This window comes from Carcharodon carcharias, chromosome 11, assembly GCF_017639515.1.
Source record: "Carcharodon carcharias isolate sCarCar2 chromosome 11, sCarCar2.pri, whole genome shotgun sequence".
Classification (NCBI taxonomy): Eukaryota; Metazoa; Chordata; class Chondrichthyes; order Lamniformes; family Lamnidae; genus Carcharodon; species Carcharodon carcharias.
In genome coordinates, this window is record NC_054477.1 from 85,939,803 (window position 1) to 85,955,354 (window position 15,552).

At 42.5% G+C, this 15,552-nt stretch overlaps 1 protein-coding gene across 3 annotated transcripts in view; it reads right to left on the reverse strand.

Moving 5' to 3' along the window:
- LOC121284411 (NADP-dependent malic enzyme, mitochondrial-like) overlaps positions 1 to 15,552 on the reverse strand; it is a 222,806-nt gene that overhangs the window by 93,754 nt on the left and 113,500 nt on the right. For all 3 annotated transcript variants that reach the window (XM_041199850.1, XM_041199852.1, XM_041199853.1), the window contains one exon: positions 4,177 to 4,252. In XM_041199850.1, the coding sequence (XP_041055784.1) occupies positions 4,177 to 4,252 (76 nt within the window). The remainder of the gene's footprint in view (positions 1 to 4,176; positions 4,253 to 15,552) is intronic.

Consider the following 15,552-nt stretch of genomic DNA (forward strand, 5'->3'; position numbering starts at 1 on the left):
TAATTTTGATGTGGCACTTTATCAAATGCCTTCTGGAAATCTAAGTACAGTACATCCACCAGTTCCCCTTTATCCATGAAACATGTTACTTCCTCAAAGAACTTCGGTAAGTTGGTTAAACACGATTTCCCTTTCACAAAACCATGTTGACTCTGCCTGGTGACCTTAAGCTTATCCAAGTGCCCTGCTATAGATTCTTTAATAACAGTTTCTAACATTTTCCCTACGACAGATGTTAAGCTAACTGGCCTCCAGTTTCCTGCTTTCTGTCTCTGTCCCCTCTGTCTCCAACCCTTTTTGAATAATGGAGTTATATTTGCTATCTTCCGATCTAATGGGACCATCCCCGAATCTAGGAAGTTATGGAAAATTAAAACCAATGCATCAACCATCTCACTAGCCACTTCTTTTAAGACCCTAGGATGAGGTCCATCAAGACCCAGGCTCTTGTCAGCCCACAGCTCCAACAATTTACTCAGTACCACTTCTCTGGTGACTGTAATTTTCCTGACTTCCTTCCCCACTTCCATTTTTTAAAATTTATTCACGGGATATGGGCTCACTAGCTGGGCCAGCATTTATTGCCCCTCCCTAGTTGTCCTAGAGAAGGTGGTGGTGAGCTGCCTTCTTGAACCGCTGCAGTCCATGTGGTGTATGTACACCCACAGTACTTTTAGGAAGTGAGTTCCAGGATTTTGACCCAGCGAAAGTGAAGGAATTTCCTGGTTTACAGCTGCTTCTGGAATGCTACTTGTATCCTCCACAGTGAAAACATGCAAAATACTTGTTCAGTTCATCTGCCATCTCCTTGTTTTCCATTATCAATTCTCCAGACTCACTTTCTATAGGACAAATGCTTTCTTTGTCAACTCTTTTCTTTTTTAAATATTTATAAAAACTCTTACTTTTATAAAAAAGTTTTATAAAACTTTTTATATTTCTGGCTTGCTTTCTCTCATACTCTAATTTTTCCTTCCTTATTAGTCTTTTAGTCATTCTTTGCTGTTCCTTATATTCCGTCCAATCTTCTGGCCTTCTGCCTATCTTTGCACAATTATATGCCCACTCCTCTCTCCCTCAAACTGAATGTAAAATTCAATCATTTTATGATCGCTGCTACCTAGGGGTGCCTTCACTATGAGATCATTAATTACACCGAGCTCATGGCACAATATCAGGTCTAGTATAGCCTGCTCTCTGTTTGGCTCCAGAACATGCTGTTCTAAGAAACTATGCCAAAAACATTCAACGTACTCCTCATCTATCTTTGCCCATCTGACTTTTCCAGTCGATATGTAAATTAAAATCTCCCATGATTAACACCGTGCCTTTCTGACAAGCTCCAATTATTTCTTCCTATATGCTCAACCCTACCATGTGGTTACTATTAGGGGGCTTGTAAACAACTCCCACAAGTGACCGCTTGCCTTTACCATTTCTCATCTCTACCCAAACTGTTTCCACATCCTGGTTTCCTGAACTTAGGTCATCCCTCTTAATTGTGCTAATACTATCATTAACTAACAGAGCCACTCCACTTTTCCTTGTTTCCTGTACTTCCTAAATATCCTGTAACCTTCAATATTCAGGTCCCAATCCATGTCCTCCTGCAATCATGTCTCCGTAATGGCTATCAAATCCTAAGTATTTATTTCTATGTGCGCTCTCAGTTCATCTGTTTTGTTTCAAAAGCTACGTGCATTCAGATATAGAGCTTTTAGTTTCATCCTTTTATTCTTTTTATAACCTCTAATTTCATCTGTTGATTTACTGTTAAATTTGTACTCTCTATCCTTTCCTGTCACGGTCTGTTTTTCATTTCCCGTAACACTACCTTTTTGTCTTGTCTCTGCTCTTTGATTTACCACATCTTCCCAAATTTGATCCCTTGCCCCCACTATTTAGCTTAAAACACTCTCTACTTCCCTAGTTAAGTGGCTCAGAAGAACACCAGACCCAGCATGGTTCAGGTATAGACCGTCCCAAAGGTACAGATCCCACTTTGCCCAGTACTGGTGCCAGTGCCCCACAAACCAGAATCCGGATCTCCCACACCAGTCTCTGAGCCACACATTCATTTCCCTAAACTGATTTGTCCTATGCCAATTTGTACATGGCCCAGGTAATAATCCAGAGATTATGACCTTTGAGGTTCTGCTTCTTAATTTTGTGCCTAGGTCCTCATACTGACTATGCAGAATCTCCGTCTTTGTCCTGCCTATATCATTGGTACCAACATGGACCATGACGACTGGGCCCTCCCCCTCCCACTGCAAGTTCCTCCCCAGCCTCCAGCATATGTCCTGCACCCTGGCATCGGGCAGACAACACAGCCGTCTGGACTCACGCTCTTTGCTGCAGAGAACAGTGTCAATCCCTCTTACTATACAATCCTCTACTACCACTATATTCCTTTTTGCTCCCCCGACTTGAATCGCTTCCTGTGCCACAGTGCCATGGCCAGTCAGCTCATCCACCCTGCAGCTCTCACTCTCATCCAAACAAGCTGAAAAAACCTCAAACCTGTTGGACAATTGCAGAGGCTCACACTCCTGTGCTCCTGCCCTCCAAGTCCCCTTACCTGCCTCACTTGTAGTCACACTTTCCTGTTCCTGACCACTGACCAAACCAGAAGACACTGTCCTAAGAGGTGTGACTGCTTCCTGGTACAAAGAATCCAGGTAACTTTCCCCCTCCCCGATGTGTCACGGTATCTGTAATTCAGCCCCCAGCTCACAGGGCTGAATTTTCCCCCTGTCCGGCAGGTTATGCGGGCGCAGGCATGAGCCCAATGGGCGCCCCCAATCAGGGACGCAGTGCCTTTTACGTGGGCGGGCCAATTAAGGCTCGCCCATCATGGCACTCGCCCAGAAGTGCTGAGCGCTCCTTGTGCGGGCGGGGGGATTCCTTGAGTCGTTCCCTGCGCTCTTTTGCATCTGCGCATGAAAGAGCACAGAGATCTCCCTGAGGCATGGAGGTGCCTCAGGGAGATTGGTTTGACATGTGTAAATTTAAATAAAGGGAAATAAAAACTTTTAAAACATGCCCTCCCATGTGACACTGTCATATCAACTGGGACACATGAAAGAATTATTTTTAAAATTTTTATTGACTTTTAACAACACTTCATGAAACCTCATTCTACCCATGGATGAGGTTTCATGAAAAATGCAAAGGCCGCCTGGACTCTTCACCTGCCCGTTAACCTTAAGGTTGGATGGGCAGCTCAGCTAATTGAATTAATTACTATTTAAATGGCCTTAATATGCCTTTGACAGTTTGGTGAGCGTGCAGCCAATTTGGCTGCGCACCTGCCGAACTGAAAATCTAAATGATGGGCGGTGACATCGGGACACCTGCCTGACATCACCGCACGTCATTTTACGCCTCGGTGAGCAGGCCCTGTCCCCGCTCGCCAACCAGAGAATTCTGCCCATAAACTTTGAGCTGAAGCTGCTCAAATGTCAAACACTTACTGCAGATGTGTTTGCCCTGGATCAAATTGGCATCCAGGAGCTCCCACATGCTGCAGCTGTGGCACATCACCTGTCCTGACATCCTTAATGTGTTCTTTGCCATTTCAATTCCCCTCCAAACCTTCTATACAATTGAGAATCAGGCTCAGTACTACCACTTGACATCTGTCATTTGCACCTTTTTTTTGCTTCATCTTACTCTCCATCCATCTCTTTTGTCATCCAGGGAGCTCTCAATTTGTTTCCCCTACCTTTCCCTCTTGTGGTAATATACATTGACCATACCCAAATTCTCCTTTTTAAAGGCAGACCATTGTTCAGTTACAGTACTGCCTGCCAATCTTTGCTTCCAATTTATCTGGGACAAATCCATTCTCACCTCACTGAATGAACTGTTTCCATGATATTGTAACAGCAAAACTTTTGTGGGAAAGAACACAAATAAAAGATACTAAAACATACAAGAAAAAAATAGATGGTGGCTGGAACTGTGTAAAAATATGCAATGTACATTAGTCTGGATGCCACTAGTAAGCTTTTGTGGCTTAAAAATACCATATGAAACTGCACAAATATTATTAATATCCTATGTAATACATCACAGCATTCTGAACTTCCATCAGTCACACTTGACAAATCATATCTTGTAGTCACTGTACAACGTGAACACAGGAATCTATAAATCTTGAAATAAGCTTACCTTTATATTGTCTTCTGGCCAAGAGTTCAACATTGTTGCAATGTGGCCTTTGTCATGAATGGTAATGAACAGTCCTCTGGGAGAGGGGGGGAAAAAAAACAAGACTTAAAAAAAATGTTTATTCATCAAAAATAAATCAACAAAGCCTTTTTTGTTAGAACTTTGTTGCATTCACAATTTGTTTTCTTTATTTTTAATTGGAACTGTCACAAAGGGAGATCCAAGTTGAGGTGAATGCCATTCATAAAAACACTATTTATGCTCTTTGTTTCCCCCTTTCTTACCCATTCTAGTTCACCCACCTAACTGACCTGGAGATGGACTACTGCAAAGTCATGGTCTTAGTGAGCTTTGGCCTTGTTTGTCCATCAGGATTTCAATGATGGCACAGCTAAGTATCAATAAGCACCATTCGGGAAACGGCAACAAAGGTCGGCATTCTGCCACCGTGACATAACGTATTGAAATGTTAATGCACTGTATCAACATGTCATACTTGTTACTGTATCTGATTCTGCCATCAACACAATATATTTTAAGATGTTCCTTAGAATGGCACCCATGGAGCTGTGCCTCTAGATTCTGGAACAATCCTAAAGTCAGCATGGAATAGAAGAGCTAATGTTTCACGTGCTGCTTCCTCCTTTTTTCTCAGTTCTCCCAAACAATCGGTGCCTTAAAGTTGTCACTCAGCATTTACAATCACTCATTGAACCTGGGTTGCTGGTGTATGCATTCGGCCATTGAATATGTATGCAGACATAGAGAACTTTCTCCAAGTCTTTCTGTGCCCCAGACAGCAGTTGCCTCCAGCTGCTTGTTATTTTGGCTCCTGTTAAAATGCAAGTTTGTGGTATGCTTTAACAAAGCCCATAAAAATACTGAAATCTTAGAAATCAAGCAGCATGCTTTTTACACAATGCAAAGTAATGAGGGGGCCCACTAAAAGTAACCCTTCAAAGGGTTTGGATAATTGAAATATTTGGATGCTGCTTTCCCTGCAACCCTTCCCCCACCCAATCGACAGATTTGAATCCAACTTAACAACTGATTATTTCAAGTTAGCTACCACGGATGATGCTGCAGCAGATCTTATGAACAGTACACACTGCAGTCACAGATGGTATGGGGAGTGGACATGCAAGCCAGAGGCTGTGGTGCCAATCAAGTGGGCTGCTTTGCCCTACACAGTGCTGAGCTTCTTAAGTGTTGCTCGAATTGCACTCATCCAGGCAAGTGGACAGTATTCCACCAAACTCCTCGCTTGTGCCTAATAGATGATGGTAAGTTTTAGGGAGTCAAGGGGCGAATTACATGCACAAAAGACACAGCCCCCAGTCAGCCCTTGTAGTCACAGTGGGCAGAATTTCCTGCCTGTTGGGTGGGCGGGCCTGACCCAATCTCTGGCGGGCGGGGAGCTGATCCCCGCCGGAGAAGCAGGCCGCACCGCCATTTTATGTGGGCGGGCCAATTAAGGCCCACCCAGCGTGACGTCCGGTGGGATGTGCTATGCGCTTCCTGTGTGGCCAGGGGGATTCCCTAAAAGCGAGAGTGCGCTCTTTTGCACGAAAGAGCGCACATCTCCCTGAGGCTAAGTGCGGCCCCAGGGAGATCGCTTCCACTTTGAACAATATTAAAAATAGAAAAAAAAATTCCCTAACATGTGCCCCTCATGTATCAATGTCACATGAGGTGGGACATGTTCATAATTTACAGATTAACTTTATTAAAGTTTTTAACTCCCTACATGAAACCTCATCCCGCCTGTGGATGAGGTTTCATGTTTTCTCTATTTGCCACCGGGCCTCCTGGCCTGCCTACTAACCTTAAGGTTGGACGGGCAGGTCCTTTAATTGTTTAAATGATCCTGTCAATGGCCTCAAGTGGCCATTGACAGGTCGGTGGGCGCACAGCTGATTTTGCTGCACCCCCGTCTTCCTGAAAATTTAAATGGGGCGGGATGACATCGGGGGTTCCGCCCAACGCCATCCCGCATCATTTTACACATCAGTGAGTGGGCCCCGCGCCCTGTTCGCTGATGGCAAAATTCTGCCCAGTATTTACCTGGCTTGACAAGTTAAATTTCTGGTCAATGATGACACCCAAAACGTTGATGCTGGGGGATTCAGCGTCTTGGGGGTGGTACTTATACCCTCTAAATGAGAGATGTTCATTCCCTGGCACTTGTTACTTGCCATTGATCAACCCAAGGCTGAATGTTAACCAGGTTTTGCAGCATGTGAGCATGGAGTGCTTCGTGATCTGAAAAGTTGCAAATGGAACTAAACAATATGCAATCATCAGCAAATATCCCCATTTCTGACCTTATAATGAAGGGAGGTTATTGATGAAGCAACTGAAAAAAGTTGGGCCTATGTCCAGGAGGAATTCCTGCAGCAATAACAATTCAATTCGATTCAATTGCACTTTATTGTCCATACAGAACTTCATTTCAGGTCCATTGCTCATTCATTCAAAATGACATATAAATAAATAGTAACAAGAAAGAAAATTACCCCATCACAGAGGTCTAAGTTTAATTAAAATGCATTTAAAAAAACTATTCCAATGTATTAAAATAGTCAGTTGGGAGTCCCATTCATCAAACTCCTGTTAAAAGTTCTTCTAGAGAAGGGCACAAACGAGCTCAGGAACCAATTTGTCCTGCATCTGAAGGACTGTAGTATTTTCCCCACAATAACACTGAGAAAGGGGGAGATTCTCCTTGTTCATGACACTCTTTTATCAAAATTCTTTGAGAACAGACTTCACCAGGAAAGATCTACTCATTAAATACTCTTCCTACCTGGTTCAATAATCTCTGTGCTCTTAGTGATTCTACTTTCCCAAGATCACCGTATCAGGAGAGACACCCAAAAAGGATAGCACTCTCAACTTTAGCTGTATAGAAGAGTTTCATGATTGTTGGATCTACTCAAACGATTCTAATTTTGAGGTAATATAATTGTGTTTGTCCCTTGGCCACCAACCTGTACAGTGTTCCCTCCAATTCAACCTATCTACTTTGAAATAGTTACAAACTACAAGCATCGATGTCACAACATGAATCTTCATGGGAATGATATCATTAACTGGCATTTTCCTAAAATCTATAACTGGTTCTTTCATCTCATTTTCATTTCGGTTAAGAGAATTACTTTCACACCATTTTATGAACTTCTCCACCAAGATCCTATAGTTTACTTTGTCATTCCTTATGAGACCCACAAATACAACTTCAGGATCGTTATGCGGTTGTGCTCTGCTCGACAGTCGTTCATGTAAAGGGTGAAAAGCAAAGGGGAAAGTGAACAGCCATTGGTTAAGACAAGTTTGTTGCAGAATTTATGGTGAATTTCAAGGACAACCCAATTTATCAATAAATTATTCTGAGCAAGAGCTCACTCTTGGGCGAGGAGTTGGGAAAATCTCAGTTACGTGCATTCCGATAGTTGGCTGTGGAACTGCAATGGCAGATACTTTGGAGCAGGCTAAAGTAGCATTGTAATGATTAACATGGGCTGAAAATATGTGCAAAGAATGAAGTGTATGGACAGGGAATTTACACATGATATATGCTCTCTTACTATTTCTTACTCCAACGATAATATTCTCACTAATCAACAACTTATACCTTTAATGTAATAAAATGTCCCAGGGTGTTTCACAGGAACATTGTGAAATAAAATGACACTGAACCACGTAAGGAGATAATAGGTCAGATAATCAAAGGCATGGCCAAAGGCTGGTCTTAAAGGAGTGAAGTGAGGTAGAGAGGCAAAAAAGTTTAAGGCCTAGGCAAGTGACAACACAGCCACCAATGGTAGAACGTTAAAATCAGGGCTGCTCAAGAATTCAAAATTAGATAAGAACAGATATCTTGGAAGGTTGAGCGGCTGGAGGAGAATAGAGATAGGGAGGCACGAGGACACCGGGGAATTTGAAAACAAGGATGTTAATTTTAAAATCAAGATGTTGTTTGACCAGGAGCTAATGCAAGCCAGTGAGCATATGAATGGTAGGTTAAAAGATTTGGTGCAAGTTATGACATAGGCTGCAGAGTTTTGGATAACCTTAGGCATTTTTTTTTCTAATGTTTAATTTTATAAACATTTCAACTACCTTTAACCCAATTTTTTTTCAAGATAAAGCCTTGATTCCAGAACTTGCAATGAGCTCTGTCTAATCTCCATCAGAACCAAAGTTAAGGTAAACTAAAACAAAAACAAAAATACCTGGAAAAACTCAACAGGTCTGACAGCATCTGTAGAGAGGAATACAGTTAACATTTCGAGTCTGTATGACTCTTCAACAGAACTAAGGAAAAATAGAAAAGAGGTGAAATATAAGCTGGTTTAAGGGGGGGTGAGACAGGTAGAGTTGGACAGAGGACCAGTGACGGGTGGAGATAACCAAAAGATGTCATAGACAAAAGGACAAAGAAGTGTTGAAGCTGGTGATAATATCTAAGGAATGTGATAATAAAGGTTCAGACAGCCCTAGTGGGGATGGGATGGGGGAATGGATCGAAATAGGTTAAAAGGCAGAGATAAAACAATGGATGGAAATACATTTAAAAATAATGGAAATAGGTGGGAAAAGAAAAATCTATATAAATATTTGGAAAAAAGGGAGATCGGAAAGGGGGTGGGGATGGAGGAGAGAGTTCATGATCTAAAATTGTTAAGGGGGTGGGGATGGAGGAGAGAGTTCAAAATTGCTGAACTCAATATTCAGTTCGGAAGGCCTAGTGCCTAGTCGGAAGATGAGGTGCTGTTCCTCCAGTTTGCGTTGAGCTTCACTGGAACAATGCAGCAGGCCAAGGACGGACATTTGAGCATGAGGGCAGGGTGGAGTGTTGAAATGGCAAGCAACAGGGAGGTCTGGGTCATGCTTGTGGACAGATGGAAGGTGTTCCGCAAAGCGGTTACCCAGTCTGCGTTTGATCTCTCCAATGTAGAGGAAACCGCATTGGGAGCAACGAATGCAGTAGACTAAATTGAGGGAAGTGCAAGTGAAATGCTACTTCACTTGAAAGGAGTGTTTGGGCCCTTGGACAGTGAGGAGAGGGGAAGTAAAGGGGCAGGTGTTGCACCTTCTGCGGTTGCATGGGAAGGTGCCGTGGGAGGGGGTTGAGGTGTAGGGGGTGATGGAGGCGTGGACCAGGGTGTCCCGGAGGGAACGATCCCTGCGGAATGCCGCCGGGGGGGTGAAGGGAAGAGGAGGTGAATAGGATGGATGAATACGGAGGCTGTTGGGGTGATAAGTGAGGACAAATGGAACGCTATCATGGTTCTGGACACAGTTGAGGGCCCTGTCAACCACCGCCCATCTCCCAGCATCCACCCTCACATGTTCCTCTCCCTCCCAGAACCATGATAAGGTCCCGTTTGTCCTCACTTATCACACCACTAGCCTCCGCATTCAAAGGATCATCCTCCGCCATTTCCGCCAACTCCAGCATGATGCCACCACCAAACACATTTTCCCTTCACCTTCACCACCACCCCCCCAACCCCGGCAGCATTCCGCAGGGATCATTCCCTCCGGGACACCCTGGTTCACTCCTCCATCACCCCCTACACCTCAACCCCCTCCCACAGCACCTTCTCACGCAACTGCAGAAGGTGCAACACCTGCCCCTTTACTTACCCTCTCCTCTGTCCAAGGGCCCAAACACTCCTTTCAAGTGAAGCAGCATTTCACTTGCACTTCCCTCAACTTAGTCTACTGCATTCACTGCTCCCAATGCGGTTTCCTCTACATTGGAGAGACCAAACGCAGACTGGGTGACCGCTTTGTGGAACACCTTCGGTCTGTCCACAAGCATGACCCAGACCTCCCTGTTGCTTGCCATTTCAACACTCCACCCTGCCCTCATGCCCAAATGTCCGTCCTTGGCCTGCTGCATTGTTCCAGTGAAGCTCAACGCAAACTGAAGGAACAGCACCTCATCTTCCAACTAGGCACTTTACAACCTTCCGGACTGAATATTGAGTTCAACAATTTTAGATCATGAACTCTCTCCTCCATCCCCACCCCCTTTCCGATCCCCCTTTTTTCCAAATATTTATATAGATTTTTCTTTTCCTACCTATTTCCATTATTTTTAAATGTATTTCCATCCGTTGTTTTATTTCTGCCTTCCCCTCACCCCACCCCCGGTGCTATCTGTACCTTTATTATCACATTCCTTAGAATAATATCACAAGCTTCAACACCTCTTTGTCCTTTTGTCTATGACATCTTTTGGTTATCTCCACCTATCACTGGCCCTCTATCCAGTCCTACCTGTCCCACCACCCAAACCAGCTTATATTTCACCTCTTTTCTATTTTTCCTTAGCTCTGTTGAAGAGTCATACAGACACGAAACGTTAACTGTGTTCCTCTCCGGAGATGCTGTCAGACCTGCTGAGTTTTTCCAGGTATTTTTGTTTTTGTTTTGGATTTCCAGCATCTGCAGTTTTTTTGCTTTTATTTTAAGGTAAATTAGTTTTGTTCCAGCTCATAATAGTTTTTATCTTTGTGGGTCCCATTTTCACTCCCCACATTTTATACATTACATTTATTCTACATTATGCCCAGAGATATTTTTGAAGGTGAATACTTTAATTTAAATGCAAATTATTCAAAACTGCTACATACAAAGGTGGGGCTTAGTAGTTTGTCATTCAAGGCCCAGTAAAAATATACATTACAAATTTGTGCTGTAAATTGGTGTAAGTTAAGACTGGAAATTGCTTTGGCAATAAATTACTAAAACTAGTGAGCCAGCTACATGACTGCTGAAAGTCCATTTGCCAATGTTTTGAGGTATAACTTCCTAAGTGTTTTGAAATGGGAAAGGGTCATATTTATAGTTTGAATAACACAAGCAATAAATATTTTAAAAGGGAGAGAAATTCATTGTCAAAGTATGCTGCTGGTTTGGCACTTACACAAATTAAGTAATGAGCTGTAAAGGACAATGGGCTGCTCAAGTCATGCACCTTGGCATCCACACAATACTCACATAGATACAGATCCCACCTAATCTCTAACTACTTGCATAACTGCTGCTCTCCACTGTTGCCAGGCAACAAAGTCTCATTGTTATATTTTAATCTGCCATTCAACTCTATACTTTGTTGTGTATGCAGAATGTTCAAATACAAAAAACCTTTGGTAATTTAACAAGGGACAGAATTTAGTCATGAACCACATCAATAATAGACATCTGAAAGAGACACTATGTGATCTAAATGGCTAAATATTCACTGTCCTTGTTTGGAAGTGCAAAAGTAAAACAAAAATCTATAGTTAACAATGGCCCAGAATTTGCTGGAGCAGGATACCTGGAACTCAGTGAGCAATGGGACATAGTTAATCTTCTTAATGAAAAGGATTTAAAGAATTAAAGATTGGGAAGAAAAGCTGTAAATGCCTTTAACAAGATGATGGCTTGGGTACATTCGAGGTACATTCCCATGGCCAGAAATTTTCCCCTGGCAGGGGAGTTGTGTGGGTGTGAACCCATTCAGGTCTATGCCGCCATTTTACGTGGGCAGATTCCCTGAGTGGTTCCCTGCGCTCTTTCTCCCTGAGGCACCTCTGTGCCGCAGGGAGATTTGTTTATGTTATAGAAATTTGAATAAAGGTGGGAAAAAAATTTAAGAACATGTCCCCTCATGTGAAACTGTCACGTGAGCTGACACGTCCATTATTTATTTCAAAAGTTTTTATTTAAATAATAAACCCTTCATGAAACCACATCCCACCTGTGGATGATGTTTCATGAAAAATGTGAAGATCACCTGGGCTCTTCGACTGCCCGCCAACCTTAAGGTTGGACGGGCAGCTCAGTTAATTACTTTTTAACAGGCCTTAATAGGCCTTTGACAGTTTGGCAGGTACACAGCTGATTTGGCTGCGCGCCCACCGAACTGAATATCTGAATGACGTGCGGTGATGTCGGGACGCCCGTCCGATGTCACCGCACGTCATTTTACACGTCGGCAACGGGGCCCCGCCTCCCACTCACCGACGGGAAAATGCTGCCCCATGAGTGTGAAAGATAGGAAACCAACGCCAGAGATCATTGGATAACCAAACAGATAGAGTAAGATGAAGCCAAAAAAGGGTGCAAATGACAGATGTTGACAACATAGGTGTGAACCAAGCTGAGTACAGAAGGTTCAGAGGGGAAATGAAAAAACAAGTAAGAAAAGCAAAGAGAAAGTATGAGAAGAGACTGACAGCTAACATAAAAGAGAACATAAAAAAAATCCAAAAATAATCTACAGGCATATAAATAGTAAATGGGGTAAAAGAGAAGTCCGGCCGATTAGGGACATAAAAGGGGATTTGTGGCTGGTGTTAAATGAGTATGTCTTTACTGAGGAAGATGATACTTTTTTTTGCCTTGTTCAGAAGGCATTTAAGAGTCAACCACATTGCTGTGGGTCTGGAGTCACATGGAGGCCAGACCGGGTAAGGAGCAGATTTCCTTTCCTAAAGGACATTAGTGAACCAGATGGGTTTTTATGACAATCAGCGATGGTTTCACGGGCATCTCACGGTCATCATTAGACTTTTAATTCCAGATTTATATTGGATTCAAATTCCATCATCTGCAGTGGTGGGATTCAAACCTGAATCACCAGAGCATTACCTCTGGATTTCCCTATTACCAGTATTGTGCCAATGCCACTATGCCACCACCTCCCCCTCCTTACTTCCCAAGTCATAGTGAAAAGAGGTGGTAGTTGGGATAACGGATAGGCTATAAGTTGATATTAAAGAGGTATTAGAAGGCCAACCATGAAATAAAAGGAATAGAAACAACACAGATGCGCTAAGTGACAGGAGACAGTGTAGTGGTGAACAGTTATTTTACAGACTGGAGGAAGGTTTATAGTGGAGCTCCCCAGGGATTGGTATGAGGGCCACTGCTTTTGTTGATATATATTCATGACTTGAACTCGGGTGTACAGGGCACAATTTTAAATGACTCAAAACTTGGAAGTATAGCGAACTATGAAAAGGATGGTAACAGAATTCAAGAGGGCATAGAAATGTTGGTGGGATGGGTGGATTGGTGGCAAATCAAATTTAATGCAAAGAATTGCGAAGTGATACATTTTGGTAGGAAGAATAAAGGGAGGCAATATAAACTCAAAGATACAACTCTGGCTGGGGTGCAGGAACACAGAAATGTGGAGGTATAAGTGCACAAATCATTGACGGTGACAGGGCATGTTGAAAAAGAGGTCAACAAAGTATATGGACTCCTTGGCTTTATAAATAGAGCCTTGGAGTTCAAAAGCAACATAGAACACTAGTTCATCCTCAACTAGAGAGTTGTGTCCAATTCTAGGCACCACACTCTAGGAAGGATGTGAAGGCTTTAGAGGTATTGCAGAAAAGATTCATGAGAATGGTCCCAGGGATGAGAGACTTCAGTTAGAGCGAAATTGGCATTTCTCTCCTTAGAGAAGGTTGAGAGGAGATTTGATAGAGGTGGTCAAAATCACAAGGGGTCTAGACAGAGTAGATGCAGAGAAGCTACTCTGTTATGATACTGCGGGTGGTATTTGCCAGGTTTACCAAATCCACAAGGGAAACTTGGCCATGCTATCACAACGGTTTTGCAATTTGTATTTATTACGAGAAGGGTTGTGCACTGAATTCAGAAGTAATGAGTCCACTAACACCTTTAAAGATTTTAAAAATTAAATTTAAACATTTATTAACAGAAAAGAATTAAAACACATACACAAGATTACAGTTACACCATTATTTATTATAATAAATCCCAAATTTCCTAATTAACCTGACTCCCAGCTATGCACTCGTTTCAAGGTAACCGTCCAAAAATAGATTGCAAATTTCGATAGGCAATCCAGCAAGGTTACTACAGGCACCCACTCAACAGTGGAGTTCCAAAGGCTTTTAACACAACTGTGGTTACTGGAATAGCAGACTTCTGCAAATGGCCAGAGGTTGCTTCCCCAAGTCTGTTTCACATAGTGTATCTTTTAGATCTTACACAGCCACCCCCTCACAGCCTTCCATCCTTCTTTAAATATATTTTTTCCTCTTTAATCTGTAAATCCCATTGTTTCCACATCTTTGGAATTTACTTCTCTCACTATAAAAATCTTTCACGTTGTCAATATGGCCTTTTCCTTCTGGGAAAAATAAACAAAATAACCTTGCACTCTTTATCCTGTCAGTTGTAAAACTTTGTCATGTTTCTTTGAAAGCTAAACACCTCTCCACTTACATTAAAGCGCAAATTTCATTCACACCCTATCTGCTGAGACTTATACCTTAGCTTACATCAGCATTTCAAATACCCTTTTCACACCTAACCCTTTTGATAATTTCAACCTTGCACCCTATCTAACTCTAATTCAATTAAATCAGCTACACACAGAATCCCACACACACAAGCCTACCTTACAATATCCCACAATACTATTAAGAAAAATCTGATCGTTTTGTGACAACTCTCACTGGTGGAAGTCAACATAAATTGCCAAAAAGGAGTCATGAGGATTTTTTTTAAACACAGTAAGTAGTTATGGTCTGGAATACACTGCCTAAAAGTGTGGAGGAGGCTTTCAAAAGGAAACTGGATATCCAAAGGGAAAAATTAGCAGTGTCTTAAAGAAAGGTTAGTGGAGTGGGACTAGCTAGGTTGCTCTTGCAGAGAGCCAGCATGGACTCAATAGGCCAAATGACCATTTTCTGTGCTGTAACCATTCGATGATTCTAAAGAGAAAGAAACAGGAATGATGGAAAGGGAAATAAGGTGAATGAGAGTTAAGTTAAATCCATAAAAGAAATAGAAAATAAAAATTGGATTCAGAGAGAGAAAAGAGACAAAGGAAAATCATGAAAAAAATAATTAAAATTTTAAAAACATCTAGGAATGGACTCCACAGTGTCAGTATCATGGGGAAGTGCTTCTCAGCTAGCCAAAATGCAAAGTCAAACAGCTATTCTTGCTGATTTGGTGCACTTACTTCAAACTTGGACCACACTGGTTCGGTGAATACATTCCCTTGTCACTGAAAGCTGAAAGTGCATTCAGGCTGCAAGAGGTAGTCCCCCTCCTGCAATCCCCTAACTCTGGCACTGGTTAATGGGCCAGCTATCCAATTTGTAGGTGAGGTGATTGAGTAACTTCTGCTATTGGTCTGTTAAAGGAAGAACTGTGGGGTGTTTCGGATCTGTTGTGGTGAGTTGCTAGATTTGGCAGGGAGTGTTGCTGCATCTTCACAGGGAGAGCAGAAGATCTAGTGACCTGTCAACACAGAGGCTGCAAAAGGTACGGTGGCTGTAGATGCAGAACCTCTGGGCTCACTGGAAAGGATGGGCTCTAAGCAGT